Source organism: Carassius carassius, chromosome 11 (assembly GCF_963082965.1).
Source record: "Carassius carassius chromosome 11, fCarCar2.1, whole genome shotgun sequence".
Classification (NCBI taxonomy): domain Eukaryota; kingdom Metazoa; phylum Chordata; class Actinopteri; order Cypriniformes; family Cyprinidae; genus Carassius; species Carassius carassius.
Genome location: NC_081765.1, coordinates 31,569,036 through 31,590,561, shown reverse-complemented (window position 1 = coordinate 31,590,561; position 21,526 = coordinate 31,569,036). Strand labels below are relative to the sequence as shown.

Genomic DNA, 21,526 nt, shown 5'->3' with positions numbered 1-21,526 from the left:
GAAGCTCGGGAAAAGCGCCATTCCAACAAAATTGCCAGCAATTGAAACGGTAAGACTGTAACAAACAGCATAACTGCTAATGTGGCTATTGTATGCTATTGCGTCTGTCACTAGACAAATAAACGAAAGACTTGAGGTGAAGTAATTGTTTATGTTCCCTGTAAACGGACTGCAAAAACGGACTTTTGACTGCATTATAATGATTTCTTAATTCAGAATATGATCAAGATTGCGTAGGTTGATGTGTTCGGGGAATTTGCCAGTTAATAGTAACATTTAAAGCCCCTTAAATGAATGAAATGACTCGGAAAAAAGATCGAACAAGAGAGTCAGAAACACTATCGTTCAATGAACGCGTCCAGGCACAACTCTGGCGGGAGTATTAGCTTCGAGGTATGGGGAATGGCTGCTAACGTACTTTGCACAAAACAAATGACTGAGATCATCATGAATTCGGTTATTGTTTATTTATTGCCTAACGCTTATGAGGCGCCGTCTAGTTTGTGTGTGTGCTCACGTCTCATATGAGTAACTTTATGTGCGTGGATAGTTCATATACATGTATGTGTGACTAGTACTTAGTATATATGCAAGCGTGTTTCATATGTGTGCGTGAATGAAGTTTGATTTAAGCCCTAAACGGCGCCTCATACTTATACACTGGCCGGGAAGCCGGTCGCGTTCATTCACAACTTGCGCCATGATGTCAGTTTGTAATGATATGCTAAAGCGTTACCTGCGTTGTCAACCCCACCCCCCCCCCCCCCCCTTCCTGCAACCAATCAACGCGCCCCTCATTTGCATTATTATAATGACCGTCCACGACAGCCAAAATATCGCATCAGATCTCGCGAGACAATAATGCCTACAGAAATAAGGGTCTGAGGAGCTCTGTGATTATTTTTTTTCCACTTTTCTTTTTTAGAAGGGCCTGAAAGACTATAATACAGCAGTAGGTATCCAAGGTAATACGACGTTATGACTCCTTTAACTAATTTATTCAAATTATTCAGATTTAACCATTCATCCACATTGTCTCTGCATGACTGTAAATGGTAAAAAGTCTGCATGGTAAAATTAAATATTGCTTATTATTAGGTATTATATTGGTGAATACGATATATGTGTGTGTGTGTGTGTGTGTGTGTGTGTATTGCAAAGCTGAATTTTCAGCATCATTACTCCAGTCTTTAGTGTCACATGATACTTCAGAAATCACTCTAATATGCTGATTTGTTTCTCAGTCTTCATTATTCATGAATCATCATTTTTTGTAAGCTGTATTAGAAAGCCATTCTTCTCAGTGCGCCTCTAGTGGCTACTTCAGTTCTCTGCATGTCTCCAGCTCCTATTGTTTGGCTATTTAAAGGGGGATGGTAAATATACCCTGTATAAATATCCCCAGTTTTGGCCTCCACAAGAGTGGAGTTTCCCTGATACTCTCTCCCACAGCTCCCTTCATGTCTGACACAAACAAGACAAATAAGAACCATCTGCTGCTGCCGGTCCCCCGCCCAGAACCACCAGCAGAATACATTACACACACACACACAAATGAATATGTAAATGTTTTGAATTTTACCTTGTAATTTTCATTATTCTCAGTAGTGATTCTCATTAGATGATCATTACTGTAATTACAGTAGGTAATTTTATGAAAACAATGTCTCAATTCAAGCAAAAAATTAAATAGCCTTCAGTTTATATGCAAAATGTTATTTTTTACTTTTTATCTTTCAAACAGTGTGAAATCTGCCCTGGACACGTTCTTGAAAGATTTTGTGCAATTCAATCAGAAATACAACGGTGTTCTTAACAAGTTAGAACACACTTACATCTGTAAGTAATATATATATATATATTATATTCATCCGATAAAATACAAAAATAAAATACATCACAGTTTCCACAAATATATGAGTCAGCACAACTGTTTTCAACATTGATAATAATAAGAAATGGTTCATGAGCAGCAAATCAGCATATTACAATGATTTCTGAAGATCATGTGACACTGAAGACTGGAGGAATGATACTGAAAACAGTTATAGAAAACAGTCCTTTTAAATTGTAATAATATTTCAGAGTATTGATGTTTTATCCATAATATTTCTTACATAAATGCAGCTTTGATGAACATAAGAGAGTTCTTTAAAAATCATTTAAAAATCTTACCAGCCCAAAACCTTTGAATGGATTGCAGTATCATGTGCATGCCGTAATTTGCGATTATAAGATACATTTCACATCTTAATGTAGATGTAAACTCTCTCTGAAGATGAGCTGATAGAGTAGTGCTTTCTAAAGGAGGAAACAGACGTCCTCTGGGACTCGCAGCACCATGGGTCATCCGCAGACATCTGGTGCACATAAACTTCTAATTATTTTTAATGACGGAATCAAAGTGAATGAGCGTCACAAAACATTAAAGAGCTCGGAGTGTTGATGGGCGAACTAGAACTGAAGAGCATCAGGAATGATCGACATGGAGGAGACAACTGCCCTCCTTAAATCACCCCCTCGCATTATTGGGCCTTGATTAATCTTAATCTGTATTTATTTTAGCTTCCTAAATACTGCATCTGATGCTTTTCAGGTAAACTGCTCTTCCACTTATTATGAAGTCAAATGCTGGCTCATGTGCTTCAGCTTCTTATTGGTTAGCGGCATGAGGCCAGATGTTTTACCTTTATTGCGTTGATGGATATTTTCTCAAGCCCCCTTCAGACAAGCATGCTGACGATCAATATCAAATCTCAGTGATGAATTTTCCTTTCAAAGGGCCATTTTCTATTTTCTGCTACCAATTTCGAGCTAGTGTTTTCTCTGGGGACATTCTCTGGGAAAAGTTATTTTCCATCTTCTTTCTCATATACCCACAATTCAGTGCTTTACAGGAATGACACAACAATTTTGTGCCAGTTGGCATTAGTTTTAAATGAACAGTTAAGCAAAAATTAAATTTTTACTTCTATGTTATATTTTTTTAAACGTGTCATATGTGGGATGGAATGTCGGAATATTGTGTGATCCTTTAAAATGTTTGCAACAGAAAAAATAGAATACATTTTTGGGACTATATGATGGTGAGTAAATAATAACAAAATTACACATTTTTAGGTAAACTACTACTACTTAAACATCAGAGAAATGTTTGCAATGTTTGCAAATGCATTAACTCTCATTAGTGTCATGACCTGGCAGCTTTTCTCTGTATAAAATACAAAATATAAACTCCATTCTGAAATAAAAATTCTAAATTGTGAGATAAACTCAGATATCTGACTTTTTATATTGCAATTCTGAGTTAACAACACACAGTTAAGTTTTTTTGTTGTAATTCTGAGTTTATATCTTGCAAAAAAAAAAGAAAAGAACTGACAAATTCAAATTTGCTAAAAAAAGAAAGAAAAAAAGTTCCAATTACCTGATTTATCCGGACAAAAAAAAAGTTCCCTTAAGTAACACACTGAATTAAATGTAAAATTTAGAATTACAAAGAAGGGAAATAGTATTTTCTTGTAAAACATTCTCCAATAATTTTTTTAAAGAGCACTGATTGTAGGCTACTTTTCTCTCTATTAACCGTTTCTGTGGGTCTTTTTAAAAGTCTTTAAAATTGCTTAAATCAGAGTAGAACATCTTACATTCATAAAGTTGTGGCATGAAGTTTTGCATGCAAATGTTAAGTGAAGTCTTGAAAAATGGATTGGAGATTTATTCTTGTTTTAATCTTAAACACTTAATTTTGATCTATTAAAGACTTCTCACGTCATTTTGTGTCTTATTGTATGTCATTTTAGTAATTTACATTTATAGACCATATTTACATATTGTATTCCATTTAATTTTGTCCTTAAAATTTCTTGGCCTTCGAAAGGTCTTAAAAAAGTCTTATACTTACCTTCATCAAACCTGCAGAAACCCTGTTATTCTTTCATTTAAATATTCAATCCGTAATAATGTTGAAACGTCACAGCTTTCTGAATATTTCACCTTAAAGCATTTGCTATAACTGTAGTTCTCTGTCTCACCTGTCCGCTGCAGTGCGTGTGTTGATGATGAGGATGATGCTGATGAAGAATGGCTGAAGTGTGACGCTGACGGGTTGACGCTGTCGCTGCTGTCTCCGCTCTCAGTGCTGGATATCTCCTCCTCCTCAGACTCCCTCAGTGAGGAGCAGGGCGACGCCCCCTCCACCTCCTCAAACTTCCTCTTCAGAATTCCACTCATGGCTGCCGTCAGGCTGCACCAGACAGAGAGAGAGGGGGTTCATAGAGTGCAAGTAAAAATCCCATTGTAACATTCAATTACACAGTATTTAAGTAAAAAGTGCATTTGGATGATAAATGCTTTCGGAAAAGCCACAAGTCAGTGTGATTTCAGTTGCATTTATAGAAAATTGTATTTACTAATAATCCTGGAAAGAGATCAACCAATCACAATCACTGATCAAGTCGCTGTTACCATGACATTGTAAATAACTTTACAGTTCCATAAACAATGCAACTGACATGATGTTACCAAGTCTCCCCAAATTCTTCTATATTTACATTTTATTTATTGCTTTAAATGTGTGTGTGTGTGTATATATATATATATATATATATATATATATATATATATATATACTGAACAAAATTATAAATGCAAAACTTTTGTTTTTGCCCCCATTTTTCATGAACTGAACTCAAAAGATCTAAGATTTTTTCTATGTACACAAAAGGCCTATTTCTTTCAAATATTGTTCACAAATCTGTCTAAATCTGTGTTAGTGAGCACTTCTCCTTTTCCCAGATAATCCATCTACCTTAAAGGTGTGGGATATCAAGATTTTGTTCAGTATATATATATATATGGGTCAAAGACGAGCTGTCCCATGTCGGTGTCCGCATCAAATAAAATTTACAAAAGTTCATTTTTATGCATAGAAAGCATATTCAATTTAAGTTAAGTGTCTATTTTAATGTTTCAAATAACTTTTGTGAAAATGAAATGTCAATTATATGGGTGTAATACCAGGGGCGTAGCCATCTTTTCAGAAGTGAAGGGGACAGAAATCACACACACAGACACACACACACACACACACACACACACACACACACATATATATATATAAAACATTACGATTTAACATTTCTGTAATCTATATAGCCTACTAGTCAACAGTTTTTTAACAGTAAGATTTTTAATGTTTTGAAAGAAGTCTCCTCTGCTCACTAATTCTCTCTTTATTTGATCTAAAGTACAGCAAAAGCAGTAATATTGTGAAATATTTTTATATTTTGTTTTCTATTAGAATATATTTTGAATGTAATGTATTCCTCGGATCAAAGGTGTATTTTCAGCATCATTACTCCAGTCTTCATTGTCACATGAATCAGAAATCATTCTTAATATGCTGATTTGCTGATTATCAATATTTAAAACAGATGAGTATTTATTTTCATTATTCTTTAAAGAATAGAACGATCCACAGATCAGCATTTATGCAACATTATACACTACAGTATATCATTCAAAAGCTTAGTCAGTATAATTTTTTAGTCAGTTTATAATTTTTTGTTAAATAAATGATAGAAATTAATACTTTTCTTTAGCAATGATTCTTTAAATTGATCAAAAGATGAAAAAGATTTAAATTGATGATAAAGACATCATTTTACAAGAGATTTCTATTGCAGATCAATGCTGCTCTTCCAAACTGTCTATTCATCAAAGAAACCTGAAAAAATTGTACTCGGCTGTTTTCAACATTATCATAATAAGAGGGTTGTGTTTTTTTTTTTTTTTTTTTTTTTTTGCAGCAAATCAGAATATCATAATTATTTCTGAGGGATTATGTGACTGGAGTAATGATGCAAAAAATTTGGCTTTGAAATCTCAATAAATTACATTTTTAAATATATTCAAATAGAAAACAGTTATTTTAAATAGGCTAGTAAAAATATTTCAAAATTTCACTGATTTGCTGTACTTTGGATCAAATAAATGCAGGCTTGGTGAACAGAAGAGACTTCTTTAAAAACATTAACAATCTTACTGTTCAAAAACTTCTGACTGGTAGTGGATACTATAGGCAACTTTCATTTTTCTGTAATTTCTAGCTTTTAATTGGCTTAGAAATCTGTAACTGCTGGACAGTAACAAATAATAATGATTTGTTTATATACTACAAACAATTTTTATCTCCTAATAAGGCAGAATAGTTTCTATACTGTAATAAATGCTATTAGCACTGCATTGTTAATATACTTTATTTATCACCTGCTGGAGATTTTTATTTTTTTTTAAAAACAAAACTGAAAACAACTGTTTTCAAATAGCGATAGCTGGATGCTTTTGTCCATATTAGGACTTTCCTGGTAAGACTTTCTGCGCGGAACACCCTCCGGCTTCGAGTATGAATGAAACACACACACAGACACACACACACCTACACACAGTCACACACACAGACACACACTGCAGGAGAGTTTAGCGCTCCGTGATGTTCATTTCGCTGTATTCTGGGTCCGAATAAAATATCATGTCATGCGCAGACTATCCTGTCTATTTGAGTTTAAATCTATATTTATTCACACCAGCTCTTGAAAATCTCTATACTACACTTGCCCGAAAAAGTGCGGGGGATGAATTTCCGTGATGATAAAAGTGGGGGGGACACGTCCCCTGTGTCCCCCGCGTAATCTACGCCCCTGTGTAATACTGATCCATCATCATTCAGCATAACAGATTTTGTTATGTAAAAATTAAATAACACTTATGACCTGTACAGTACTTATTAAAATACATTAAATTGATAATACTTCAATTTATTACATTTTAAATTATTAATAACTTGGGTGAATCACTGGTTGGTTTGAAGGATAGTGGCAAAAATCGGTAAAGATTTCAATTACAATTAATTCGTCTTTGGGAGGCTGAACTGTGAACCTTGAATACACTTCAAGTCTTTTAATGTCATCTAATGATTACTGTTCTAAAAATACATTTAAAAATCACTGTAAAAATGTTACGACACTCTTATTTTTATTTATTTTTTATTTTTTGCTCAGAAAAATACAACGAAAAAGGAAACATTCTAAAAAAAACACAAACTTAAAACTGTATATTGTTGTGATGCCTGAGAACCCCTTTTCATCTTTGACCCATGAATACTCTGCAAGTAAATTAATAATTAATATGTTACATTTTAAATGTAATATTAAATTAGTAAATAAAATAAAATTACAAAATATATTTTATTTCTATTATAGTCAATTATATATATATGTATATATATACATATACATATATATATATATATATATATATATATATATATATATATATATATATATATATATATATACACAGATTTATACACACACACACACACACACACATATATATATATATATATATGTATGTGTGTGTGTGTGTGTGTGTGTGTGTGTGTATGTTAATACTTACAGATTTAAGTGTAATTCAAACATAAAATTCAGATATCCCACATGAAAGACTTTTTGGTGTTTTTAAACACTTTTTGCTTAAAATAAAACTCTATAAAGTAATTAATCTCAGAGCTGGTTTGAGATCCCTATGAAGAAAATAAATGAGGAAAATATATGTTTAGAACCTGGCCACTGAAGAAGTGGTCAGCTGTTGTTCCTCAATATCAAGCTTAGGTTGGCTGAGATCCTCAAAGCACTCAATTAGTCATAAGTGTTAAAGCACACATCCCCCTCTCCTTTCCTGTCCTCCTCGCTGTCATTGATCACCAGGCCTTACAGGACCCCAGATGGAAGCAGAGGGGAAAAAACTACTAATTGAATTCTACCTCAGTCTTCCAGGAAGTCCATTTTGTCTGTGTTTGATTGAGTGTCTTAAGGAAAGAAAACCAATGGGAAACTTGAGATGAGTTTTCAGAGCTTTATGCACTCATAAAGCGGCTACCTCAGCTTATTAATTTATTAATCAAAGTACAGGGACACAGCATGACTGAAAATAACATGAAATCAGACTCAAAGGCTCAATGCTGTTCAGAAAGAAATGTTCGGTAGACTGATGTAAAAATAAGTGGAATCTCAAAAAAAAAAAAAAAACATTTTTTCACAAGTGAAGTACCAGGAAGAAATTTAAAGGTGTAATTTTAAAAAGTATGTAATTTTTTTAAAACTTTACTAAAGCATTAAAATACCATTGCCCAATGGCAATTTTCCAGTTGGTGGAAAATAGTGTATTGCAACTTTGAAAGCAACTATAACCAGAGGAATACTAAAACGTGGATAATCCAATTCAACAACTTACAGTACAGTGTTAGGCTCGTCACCTTCCATTGACAACTAAATTTGTTTCTGTTGCGTGCCCTCCGTCTGGCAACCTGTGTGAGCATTGAGTCTGCAATAATTAGCATTTAGACTGCAGTTCACATTTCAACCACTAGTTGTCAATATTACATATTGTACCTTAAAATTAAAATAAGCCTAGCTGAAGGATGTTTACCTCTGCCAAACAACATGGTGCATTAACAGAAGTTGTGTCTGAAATCGCATAAGTCCTCTCACGTGCCCTCATGGGATAGTAAAGTGTCCATCGAATGCACACTTCAGGGCACAAGAAGCAGTTTATCTGGGTACTTTTCATTTATTGTTTTTCGCATACTATGAATTTGGACATTCTGTACTACTTGCCTCACATACTGTTTTTCACATATATAGTAGGGGGAAGTATGTGATTTTGGATTCATCGAGAGTGTGTCTTTATAATGGCTTTGAATGCATCTTGTCATAGCAATGCAATAAAACTATTAGAAAAGTAGCAACCACATAACAATTCCCTAGCAACCATTCAGGACATCCGAGTAACTAGGTTAGCAACATACAGTATCATAAATACTCAAAAACAATTAAGCAACTAGGGCTGTCACATTTGTGAAAAATCGATTGTTCATTGAATCGATTGTAAAATCGATTTTCCATGTCTAAAAAAAGCGTTTCCTTTTCAACGTCAAATAACGGACGAACATAAAGAGAGTGCTGGAAATGCACAAGTCAGCAATATTTCTTATTTATTGGCATAAAGTTTCGTGCAGAGTAACAAACGGCAACAGGAGTGCAACATTGTCGAAAAAATATATATGCAGAGGGGACGGCTGCCATAACAAAAGAAAAACATCACTGCAGGCTTCAACCCGGCTGCATTTATGATTTAGGCAATTCAAAAATCTCCAAGATTATTTTAAATAATGATTCAATCCATTTCAAACAACTGTTCAAAAAATGAAACTTTAAATGGACTTTAGAACAGGCCATGTGTGTTTTTTTATTGAACGTAACTGACACTTAGGCTAGGCGGCACTAGGCAGGCATAAGGAAATGCGCAAAAAGGCTAGGGCCATTACAAATTTATTGGACAGGAAAACAAGTCAATCAACATTTCGGGGTCCAGTGCAGGGCGTTTTTTATTCACTGTATGTCCAGCTGTTGAGAAGATGCGCTCCGACCGCACTGATGTCCCAGGGACACTCAGGTACAGCTGCGCAAGGTGGGGGTATTACTGCCAATTTTCCACCACAAAAGCTGGTCGCTGTCAGCTTGCAATGGTCCTTTTCATAACTCAGAATCTTCTGTAACTAGATGCGCGAATGAATCGAATTCCCGTCTCCCACGCCGCGAGACCTCCAGACGCGCGTAAATGCGTCTTTACATTAACTTAACATTGAAATCATTCGTGTCAGACACTCTATTCGCGTTTGGTGTGAACGCAGCATAAAAGATCGTTTTTGACGTCACTGGGTCTTATAGGCGCGTAAAATTGCGCCTATAAGGCATACCACACTTTCGGATTTCATTATTTTCTTTTTCTTCTTGTTTGTGAGTTTTGTGCAATCGATTTTCGAACTAAAAGTGACAGCCCTATAAGCAACTAGATAAAAAAGTTCATTAAGACAAACTTTGAGGTTGGCTTGAGATAACAGACCAGAAAGTTACAAAAAGTTTCAGCTAGAAGTTTGAAGGTTTTCAGTTTGAAGTAGTTTTTAGATTAAATTTGATAGATGCAGATGATAGGGTACTCAGGTTTGTTGCCAGGGTGTTGATTTGTGGTTGCTAGAGTACCTGGGTTGGTTTCTAGTGTGTTGCTATCAGTGTTGGGCAAGTTTTTCTGAAAATGTAATCAAATCACTGATTACTCCTTTAAAAAGTAATCACGTTACTGTTCTGATTACTTTATTTCAAAAGTAATTAGTTGCATTACTAGTTACAAAACTTTTTTTCTCTATGAAATTTTTTGCATGCAGTTGCCATAGTACACTGGGTTTTAGCTTGGGTGTTGCCATTTGGTTTTCTGTTCTTGCATGTAATAAACCTGTTCCTGTTGTGATTTCACACAGATTTCCTAAACCTGCAGCAGCAGCGCATCCTGACTGTATCTTTTCCCTCCTGTCTCCTGCTTATTTCTGTAGCTAGAATTGAGCCAGTGATGAGAAGAGTGAAAAAAGACACACACAAAACTGATAAAGCAATGCGTCAGAGTCTGGAGAGAGAGAGGAAGGCTGGCTGGCAGCCTCATTATTGAAGGAGGGAATGTGTTGTTTCACACTGCAAGACTCACGGAGCCATTGGCTGACTACTAAAGCCCAGCAGAGCTGGTGATCAACTGCGATTTTGGAGGAAGGGGAACAATAAAATCTAATGGGGATAATATGATGCTACATCCTCAAATAAATAAACATAAAACAAACAAATTAAAATAACAGCTACATATTATTACATTTAGAAACGCAGAAACTGAAACAATGAAACCGAAAAATAAAATTGTATTGTTTAATTAACATATTATTACACATTTACTCAATAATCAAGAGATGCATATACACATTTAATTTGCACTTTATAGCATTTCAATGATATAATTAGGCTATATTTATAGTTCAGTTTGTTGTTGAAATATAAACATTTAAATGGTGATGATGATAAAACATGTTTTCATGATCCATTTATTTAAACATTCATTAAAAAATAAAGACAACTGGTTAAAAATTTAATGAATATGTAATATAGTGAACATATTTAACAAAATGCTCCTCTCTGGAGATGTTTTTTCTTTTTTTTATTGAAGTGCTTTCCTGAGGTCTTGCATGTTGACACAAATTTCATGCGTTCTGTTTATAGACTTTTGGCCCTGTCCGCCTTCCATATTTACAAGCTGTGTTGTTGATGTCTTTCCGTGGATGAAACACTGATTTAGCTATTACACGAGACATGAAACATTTATGTAAGTTGTTCTGTTTCTTTCACCATACCTTTTGATGTTCATACTTGTTTATATTTTGTTGTAACTAGTAATAAGGATGAAGAGATGATCGGTTCACGTGAGGCAAATACAGCAATCTGTCACGTAAATGAAAAAATGGCAAAACCACATTTATTGTCTGAATATCGTGATAAAATCTGAAAGCTCAGACTTCCATAACAAAATTCAAATCAGAACGCTAAATTTAATGAGATTATCAGGTGGTAAGGTGCCACACACAATGTTTGGTGAAGTTTTCACTCATCAATTGATTTTTATTGATTTTTTCATTTTTTTAATGGGATAGTTCACCCAAAAATGAATGAATTAAAATTTTTTGGGTGAACTATCCCTTTATACACACTTAACTTAAAGGGTGCATTATTTTATCAGTAAAAAACAGTAATACTGTGAAATACATGTAACTCTTCGATATTTCAGCAATCATTACCCAAGCTAACAAAAAAAGAATGTTGTGGTAACATTTCCCTTAAGTTATGAAAAAAAAGAAATTCTAATTTTTTTCTGAATGTTAAAAACATACAGATTTTCTAAAAAAAAAAAAAAAGAAATAACTTTTTTTTATTTTTGGTAATGTAAATGTTACCTGAACACTCGATTTCATCAAACATTATGGGATTGCTGTTTTTGAATGTTCTCTGAACGTTCTAAAACAAATAGTATCATTCAAAAAAATTTAGATTAAAATCCAAATAAAATGTTTCATGAACTATCTATACATGTTTTTGTGCTAACATTTAAATAACATTTCTTAAAATCAGATAACTAAACAAATATATTACTGGAAGAATGTAATTGTGTGTGTTCAACACTACCTACTGTGTGTGTGCACTTGGATGGGTTAAATGCAGAGCACAAATTCCAAGTATGGGACACTATACTTGTCTACACATTACGTCACTTTCACTTTCACTTTCACTTCAACTTTAAAACAGTTGTGCTGCTTAATATTTTTGTGGAACTTTTTACAGGATTTACAAAAACAAAAAACAACAAATTTTTGATTGGATCATGAATAGCTTTAGTTAACACGATATGTGAAATATGACTAATATACACTAATAAAATACATGGCATCAAAGGATTCTGCAGCATAATGGAATCTGACACCGGAACGCTGTTCCAGCTCGTTTTCCGGCCCAGCTGAACCCCTGAGCAAGACCAGCCTCAGCCCACGGGCTGCATGGGTTTCAGATGAGGTCTATTGTTTCTGTGTGTGTGTGTGTGTGTGTGGTGAAAACAGCAGTTGGAGAGCTTCCAAACCACAGCAGTGCTGCGGAATGTGTCTCCCTCTCCCTCCCATAAGGACAGAACACAGCTCTGTTCTCGACAAACACTCTCAAAGCACCTACTCTCAACCTTTGGAGCAACTGAATCCACAGAAAAGTTTATGCACTATAAGGCTACATACTGGGTTACCTTTAAGGTGGCATCCCAGTAGTTTTCTTGAAACTATTTGATTCTGATCAATATTCCAATATTCCCACCAGGGAATTTTTCAGCATTTGTCTTGCTTTCCCTGGGAATTGAACCCATGACCTTGTGAAACTTACTTCAATAATCAGTTCTTAAAATTTCAAAAAATATATTTTAAAGTTTGGATAAGGGTTTTTAAGAAACCAGTTAGGCTGATTTCTATTTGTATACCAGGTACCAATTTTGAATTAACTGAAGTTATTGATTAGTGCACAACTGCACAACACCATTTGTGATTCACACATGAATGATACCTGAAATTACTGTGGAGTTGAGTTTTAATTAAACAAGCCATCTTGTGTGGCAGATGTTAAAACAGAAGAAAAAGTGGATTGCAACTGCTTTTAAGATGAATAAGAAGAATGCTAACTGTTGTCTTTCTCCATTACATACTATCCTAGCTTTCAAGGACTGGATGGAGAAACAGCGTTCCTGAAAGCACCAAAAATATCTAAGCCAGAGATCTGTTTGAGTCCTGCTAATCCCGCAGCAGTCCTGCGAGATGCGGTAGGTTTGCAATAATTGGAAATGGCTTCTCTAGTTTTGGAGACACAGTGTAAGTCAATTTTCTCGTAATCATCACAATTAGTTCCCCTTGTTGAAAATCCATTCGCATTTACCCTCCTCAGCGGATGCCGTGCAGCTCTGCAATACCCAAAGCGGTTGCCATGGAGACACCCATACACTCACACAAATAGTGAATTTCACATTTGAGAGTCATTTTGCTTTTTTCATTTGTGGGGCATCTACTGCACACACACCCAAGAGTAAAAAATAAATGCTCATTCAACAGCGCATCTGTAATCAGGGGGAATTCACTGATGAAATGAGTGTGAAATTTAGGAAGTACAATTTGGGTTGCAAAATTTCATGACATTATTACTGTATTTTCTTACAGCAGATGCGACTCGCAACTTTAAAGTGGTCGATGTTGAATATTCCACACTTCCGATCGAGACTACAGCCAGAGGAGCAACTTTTCCCATTTCTTGACTCAGCAGCATGACATCTCCGGCTAACCCAAGGTAACAAGAGCTGACTGCTGTACTAGAGAGAGACTCTCCACACACAGCTAGTTATTTCTCCTCTACATCCCTAGCTCTCGCTCCCTAGCTCTCTCTCCCCCTTTGTCTTCTCTAAGCTGCTGTAGTTTTCCACAGTATACTTGCAGCATATTACAAATGAAAATCCTGCAGCAAAAGCCAGCAGAGACAAAAACAGGTACTCCCCGGACGAGCTGTGTACAATACGGACATACACATGTGTGTTTTAAATGCAGCACTGACAACCTACAGTGATCAATACTTCTTGGCCCCGGTTGCTGAGCGGTATGAGGAGACCTATAGTGGGTTGTGCAGGATGACCACAGTCTTACATCACAATATGAGAAATGTTATATCACACAAAATGCATATCACAATATAGTTAATTTTTCTTTAAATTCATCAGAAAAAGATTATTTATTTATTAATCCACTCCTGGGTAATACATAATTTGGGATATATATATATATATATATATATATATATATATAGGGCCGTCGCTAGTGGGGTGAAAGGTGGTGACAATCTCAACCTACTGGCTGAGGCCAGTTTAAAAAGATGCTCAGGACAGTTGACGGGCCACTGCTGCACATCATCACGAAAGCTTATCTTTTTTACGTGTTTTTAAGCCTTACCACGTGTCGATTTAAACATTAAAACATCCAAACACAAGACATGGAAAAGCTGAACAGAGCAGCTGGTTACTCGCGCGCTGTGCTCGGTGCGCACGCAGAGAGAGAGAGAGAGAGCCGCGTATCACGGACAGCGACACAGAACTGAGCTCTCTTCTGCGAAGTTCTCCTTGAAGTCCCTCCTGAACCTGAACGAACAAATCGCAGTTTGAACAAACATGTAAAAGAGCCCAATGCAGTACTCGCGGTGTTCTGGTGTTCAGGGCTCACGCAGAGGCGCCTCAAAACACTTGAACACCAAATTTGCTTCTTTTTGCTCTTGTGCCGACAAATACATACAAAATATGTCAAAATACCCGCCTCAGGAAGTATGCTCGAAAAAACTTTCAGTTATTTCTTAAGTGAAAGTAAACGGTTGAGGAAAAAAATGGGATGTGTATTATATTGGATGCATTCATCATCTCTTAAAGTGACCGCCTAATTTAGCTACTGGCTGCTGTAATGTTAATCCAAGAAAATGAAAGGAAATCACTCACTTCTCTTGACTGAATTACTTTGTAATTTTAACAAGAATTAATGCACAGTCAAACCAAAAATTATTCGGACACCAGATACAATTTTTGATATATTTAACTAGTAGGAACAGGACACTATAATACATTTGTGTAAGTGAGTATAGCAAAATTAAGTGAACTGTGACATATTATACCCAAAGAATCTTCATACAGTGCACTACTAGTGAAATTGATCAAAAAAAAATTCAGCACCTTATTGTCACGCCTTACGCTGCTGGAAGGAAGACGGAACCGAAGGATAAACGAAACAAGGCTTTATTATATCCAACATAGGCATTATCCAAACATGGATCACAGAGGAGGACACAGGTAAGTAGCTAGTAACTGGTAGCAAGTGGCAAGTGGACCCGACAAAACAGAACTGAAAGGACAAGGCTTTTGTACAAGGGATAATGGGGAAACACAGGTGGATGGAATCACTAAATTAACCGGGAAATAGAGCACATGGAGAAATGAATAGACACACCTGGGAACTAATCAAACCAAACACGGAAGACAGAAACTGGGTCACAGGGGCAAAAACACACTAAATGAGTCCCGGTATGTGACAGTACTCCCCCCTCCCGGTAGGTGCGTCCTCGCACCGTAGAAACAACAAAGGGAGGCGTGGGTGGGAACTTGGGAGGAGGTTCCGGTGGAGGACAGCCTCCCAGGAGGGGGCCAGCAGACAGGGACCACGGAAGGAGGAGCCAGGGAGGAGACGACGGAGGGAGGAGACAGGAGGGATCTGGAGCAGGAGGCACCCAGCAAGGCCCAGGCCACAGCCATAACGGCCCAAGGTGGGGCCGACGGTGGAAGGAGCCATGGAGGAGGAATGGTCGCCGACTCCAGGGACTCGACCCACGGCAACAGAGCAAGTGGAGGGGGAGCCCGAGGCGGAGACGGAGAGCCGAAGAGCCAGGGTGACGGGGAGGAGCCGGAGGTCCTAGGCGGAACAGGTGGCTCTGGTGACTGACGCGGCAATGTGGATCCGGAAGGCCGCGGTGAGGCCAGAGTGACAGAGGACTGAGGTGTAGCCGAGGGGATGAAGGAGCCTGACGGAGCCGGAGGGACGAGGCGAAGCCGGAGGAGTGGAGTCCCGAGGCATAGGATGGACGACGCCAGACCAAGGCGGAGCCGGAGGGACGAGGGAGCCAGGCAGAGCATGTGGACTGCCGGGCCACGGCGGAGAGGAAGGAGCTAGGAGCCATGGTGGAGCAGACGGGTCAACGGGCCGAGGCGGAGTCCAGGCCTCAGAGGCTGGAGGCGGAGGTGAGGGAGACGCCGACCAAGGCAGCGCTGGAGGATGGCGGTCCCGCTGAGCTCGCACCACAATGATGGTAGGCTGAGGACGAGCAGAGGGGCAGCCAGACGACAGCGGAGGAGGACTTTTAGGTCGGGTCTTCTCTCACGCCTTACGCTGCTGGAAGGAAGACGGAACCGAAGGATAAACGAAACAAGGCTTTATTATATCCAACATAGGCATTATCCAAACATGGATCACAGAGGAGGACACAGGTAAGTAGCTAGTAACTGGTAGCAAGTGGCAAGTAGACCCAACAAAACAGAACTGAAAGGACAAGGCTTTTGTACAAGAGATAATGGGGAAACACAGGTGGATGGAATCACTAAATTAACCGGGAAATAGAACACATGGGGAAATGAATAGACACACCTGGGAACTAATCAAACCAAACACGGAAGACAGAAACTGGGTCACAGGGGCAAAAACACACTAAATGAGTCCCGGTATGTGACACTTATAAAGCACCATGTATTGCTTATGTGTTTTTCCTGAATTGCTAATGCAACATTAAGCTTTGCTTGGTAATTGGTCAACAATGTATTGATGGTAGTGTAAATATTGTCATAATAGCAGTTGCCTGTAGTTTTGGTTGATTGTAATCCATTACATACATTTCTATCAAAGTTATGACATTATCAAGACAAATTTGTTATGACACAGTTTAACTCTAAGTTCTTGTCATATTTTAGAACCATTTTACAAGCGATAGCAAATAAACTGTAATAATGTGAGAAATGTTGAAGGTTTCTGAATAATTGTAGGTTTGATTGTATATTTCATTTTTACATTGAAGACTTTCCAGTGCTATTTTATATTTAATTATTCAGTTTCTGTACCTTGACACCTACAAACTTGAAAAAAAACTTAAACATTGCGTAAATAGTACAAATAAATAAAAACGAATGAACATACAAATTAAAAATTTAAAACAGGGCCCATTGGTACAACCTTTACTGGGGCCCCGCTGATCCCAATATAGATTATCAAACTTTTGGTCTGTACTGTATATATATATATACAGTACAGACCAAAAGTTTGATAACACCTTCTCATTCAAAGAGTTTTCTTTATTTTCATGACTGTGAAAATTGTAGAGTCACACTGAAGGCATCAAGGGCTGTTTGACCAAGAAGGAGAGTGATGGGGTGCTGCGCCAGATGACCTGGCCCCCACAGTCACCGGACCTGAACCCAATCGAGATGGTTTAGGGGTGAGCTGGACCGCAGACAGAAGGCAAAAGGGCCTTTTTTTAATTAATCTTTTTAAAAAACTTTTATATATTAACTCAAGTCATGTGGACATACCTATTTTGGTATCTAGATCTACATAGATTTGGTATCTAGATCTATTTCATTTTATGAATGAAAGGCACTTTATTTCAACATTTCAATTGATTATTTTCCCTTCTTATTTGGAACTTGATGGAAACAAACCAAATGATTATTTAAAACAAATGACAAGTCATTCTCTCTGAGATATCTTTAATAAATATATAATGAAACCAACAACATACTGACTTACACCTGTGATGCACATTAATTAAATGTTTGACATTAATGCAGCCGGTTTCAAAGTTGCTTGGCAATCATATGCAGTTAACTTAAAGACCCTTAACAAGTTACTCATCTTGACTGGTTTGGAACTCAAATCTACCGAGATACAATATCAAAATCTCTACTAGAGTATGACACATTCCTACTGACATTTCACAAAAATGCTACTTCTGTACTGTAGGTCAAAGCAGCGAGCGCTCACGTTAAGTTGAGCTCAGATTTCCCATCAGGCTGTGCATGATACATCAGAACAGACACACAGGTCACGAGTCATGCTTTCATTTCAAAATGCACCAACCTGCGACCGCTGCTGCTTTTCTCTCCTCCCTCACGCTGTTCAGAGTCAGATGAGACGGTCTGAATGAAGGCCCTCCATTGCACTTGGACTCAAGAGGAGACCAGGGCGAGAGAGGTAAACCCGGGTCTCCACTGCTGTTAGCATACGCTCCGGTCTAAAACAGACCGAACACTCTCTATCATTTGCTCGAGCCACACAAAGACTCATTAGCTGCAGCTGGCGGAGGGCTGGAGATTGTGCACAGCGATGCCTGCCTGAGAGATCACATGGGTGGGAGAGAGAGAGAGAAAGAACTATGCCTGTGTTCCTGCTGTCTGCAGATATTTTTACCATTATGACAGGGAGAGAGAGAGAGAGAGAGAGAGAGAGAGAGAGAGAGGGAGGAAAAACAGACAGCGAAGAGACAGTCGATAACAGCCACAGCACCATAATCTGTAGAGGTGAATGAGGGCAACCAGAAATGAGCCAAAACACTCATATACTGTAACATAAACAGTCAAACACACACACTTGGGCTCAATGGGATTTGTGCTAATGAACTTGTGCTGCACTTGTGCTTCATAAATCCTTTCAAGGCAGGTGAAGTGACTCACACGCAGTCTCGCATCCAAACACTACAGCTGGACGCGGTAATATAGAGTATTATAGAAGAAATGCATCAGCTAGTATTTACTGTACTATATAATACATGTTTTTGAAAGGAGATGCCTCTAAATTACCATTTAAAATCATTTCTATTTGAATATTTCTATTCATTGAAAACAGTTTTCATCAGGGTTCTTTGAAAAGCAGAAAGTTCAAAAGTACATAATATAGTTGAAATATAAATCTTTTGTAACACTATAAATGTTTTTACTGTGAATTTGGATCAATTGAATGTATCCTTGCTGAATAAAATTAGGAATTTCTTTCATAACACTTTTGTGATTAAGTGTACTTTTTTGTGATTATCAGGACTCAGGACTGCTTTATTATATTTACATGTAACTGTGAACACAAAAAGGTAACATTTTGGGTCTCAAACAAATCAATATGAGAAAAACTTTGACAAGCAAAATGCTAGTTGTTGATGGTTGGAAAGCAACAATATTTTTCACTGCATCAATACAGAATTTGACCGATGTCAAATCAAATCAAGTCAAGTCTGCTTTATTGTAAATTCTTCCACATGTACAGCACATACATACAGAGGATTGAAGTTGTGTTACTCTCAGAACCTTGGTGCATACAGATAACACTAACATTAGAGCATACATACAGATTAAATATAAAATACAACTACACAAATAAGGGCATGTTAAAAAAATACAAATTAAAAGTAAAAAAATGGAATGGGGTAGTGACCAGACCAATGCTGCACAAAGTGTCTGGTGCAGGTCACAGTTTGTTAGTGGGAGTGGGGAGTGGAAGGACCTGGGGATGTGGGAGCTGGGGGAGGGGTTGAGAGTTCAGTGTTCAGTGGTGCCTAGGGCAAAAGAAGGGAGTGGGGGCAAGGTCGGGAGAGAGTTCAGCTTCCTGACAGCCTGATGGATGAAGCTGTCCTTCAGTCTGCTGGTCCTGGCCTGGAGACTCCGCAGTCTCTTCCCTGATGGCAGCAGACTGAAGCAGCTGTGTGATGGGTGTGTGGGATCACCTATGAATGTAGAGGGCTTTACGAGTGAGACAGGTACCATAAATGTTCTGGAGGGGAGGGGAGAGAGACGCTGCTGTGCTTTCTTGGCCAGTGCTGCGGTGTTGTCTGTCCAGGAGAGGTCCTCTGTGATATGCACACCCAGGAACTTGGTGCTGCTCACTCTCTCCACAGTCGCACCGTTGATGGTCAGAGGAACATGTTGAGTGTGTACTCTCCTGAAGTCAATAACAATCTCCGTCATCTTCTCCACATTCAGAGAGAGATTATTGTCACTGCACCACCCGGCCAGGCGGCTCACCTCACTCCTGTAGTTTGTCTCATCTCTGTTGCTAATGAGACCCATTACAGTTGTGTCATCCGCAAGAGAAGAAGAGTTTGGAGTTTTCTGATGGTGTGCAGTCGTGTGTCAGCAGAGTGAAGAGGAGGGGGCTCAGCACACATCCTTGGGGGGCCCCAGTGTTCAGTGTGATGGTGCTGGATGTGTAACTGCCGACCCGTACTGCCTGATGTCTTCCAGTCATAAAGTCGAACAGCCAGTTGCACATATGTTTTAAAACAGTGTCTTTAGTGTTGAGCCCCAGCTGGACCAGTTTGTTAATGAGCTGTTGAGAGACGATTGTGTTGAATGCTGAACTGAAGTCTATGAACAGCATTCTGACATATGAGTCTTTTTTGTCTAGATGTGTGAGTGCTGAGTAGACAGCAGTGGCGATAGCATCTTCGGTCGAGCGGTTGGACCGATATGCAAACTGGAAGGGGTCCAGGGAGGGGGGAAGACAGACTTGATATGGTGCATGAATAGCCTGTCACAGGTCCGCGGTGGAGGCTTGTAGTCCGTAATGGTCTGTATCCCCTGCCACAGGCTCTGAGTGTGTCTCTGCTGTCTCTGCAATCTGTGACGAGAGGGGCAGGGCCGAGAGCCCAGAGGCCAGTGGATTGAGAGTGATAACGAGCGACACCTGCACCACTCACTGGTCCCACGGACGAGCTCCGGAAGGATAAAGGGGGAGTTACGAGAGTGAAGGACAAGAGAGGACCAGGCCTGGGTTTTATTTTGTGTTTCGGTTTTGTTTGTGCGCGGCAGTCATACGCAAGGGGCTGGCATGCTGTTTTGTGTTTATTTTATTATTATAAAGTTTTATTTAAATAAAAATAAAAGTTTTATTTAAATAAAAATAAAAGTTTTATTTAAATGTTCGCCGGTTCCCGTATATTTAGGTCTGGAACATATAATATTAATGAGATTAATTTGCTGGTGATTTAAAATTATGCAAATATAATTCAGATTATTGAGAATATCAAGAAGTTTTTTTTAATCAGCCATTAAATTTACACTTATTTTGTGATGCTTCTTGTCTTATGCCTTTGAAACATGAATTTTAATGGTTTCTTTCATTTAAAAAAATGTATGAATTATTTATTCATATTTATAGTTTGATTAATTTTTTCTGAATTAGTTACATTTACATTTACATTTAATCATTTAGCAGACGCTTTTATCCAAAGCGACTTACAAATGAGAACAATAGAAGCAGTCAGGTCAACAAGAGAACAACTACAGTATACAAGTGCCATGACAAGTCTCAATTAGTCTAGTATAGAACACATAGCCAGGTTTTTTTTTTTTTTTTATAAATGAAAAGACAAGAAAAGGAAAAGTGCTAGTGTTAGTTGGTTAAGTGCAGGCAAAAAAGATGAGTCTTTAGATGTTTCTTGAAAATGAGTAAAGA

General features: G+C 37.8%; 1 protein-coding gene across 2 annotated transcripts in view; it reads right to left on the bottom strand.

Annotated features, from left to right (window-relative positions):
* The window catches only part of LOC132153199 (cysteine/serine-rich nuclear protein 3-like), a 56,753-nt gene that overhangs the window by 5,378 nt on the left and 29,849 nt on the right, over positions 1-21,526 (bottom strand). Inside the window, exons 1-2 of one of the 2 annotated variants that reach the window (XM_059562534.1) lie at positions 18,164-18,427; positions 4,035-4,246 (exon numbers count right to left, since the gene is read on the bottom strand). In XM_059562534.1, the coding sequence (XP_059418517.1) occupies positions 4,035-4,233 (199 nt within the window). In that variant the 5' untranslated portion in view covers positions 4,234-4,246; positions 18,164-18,427. Of the gene's footprint in view, positions 1-4,034; positions 4,247-18,163; positions 18,428-21,526 lie in introns of those variants that run through there. The other variant, XM_059562533.1, reaches the window with a different exon arrangement.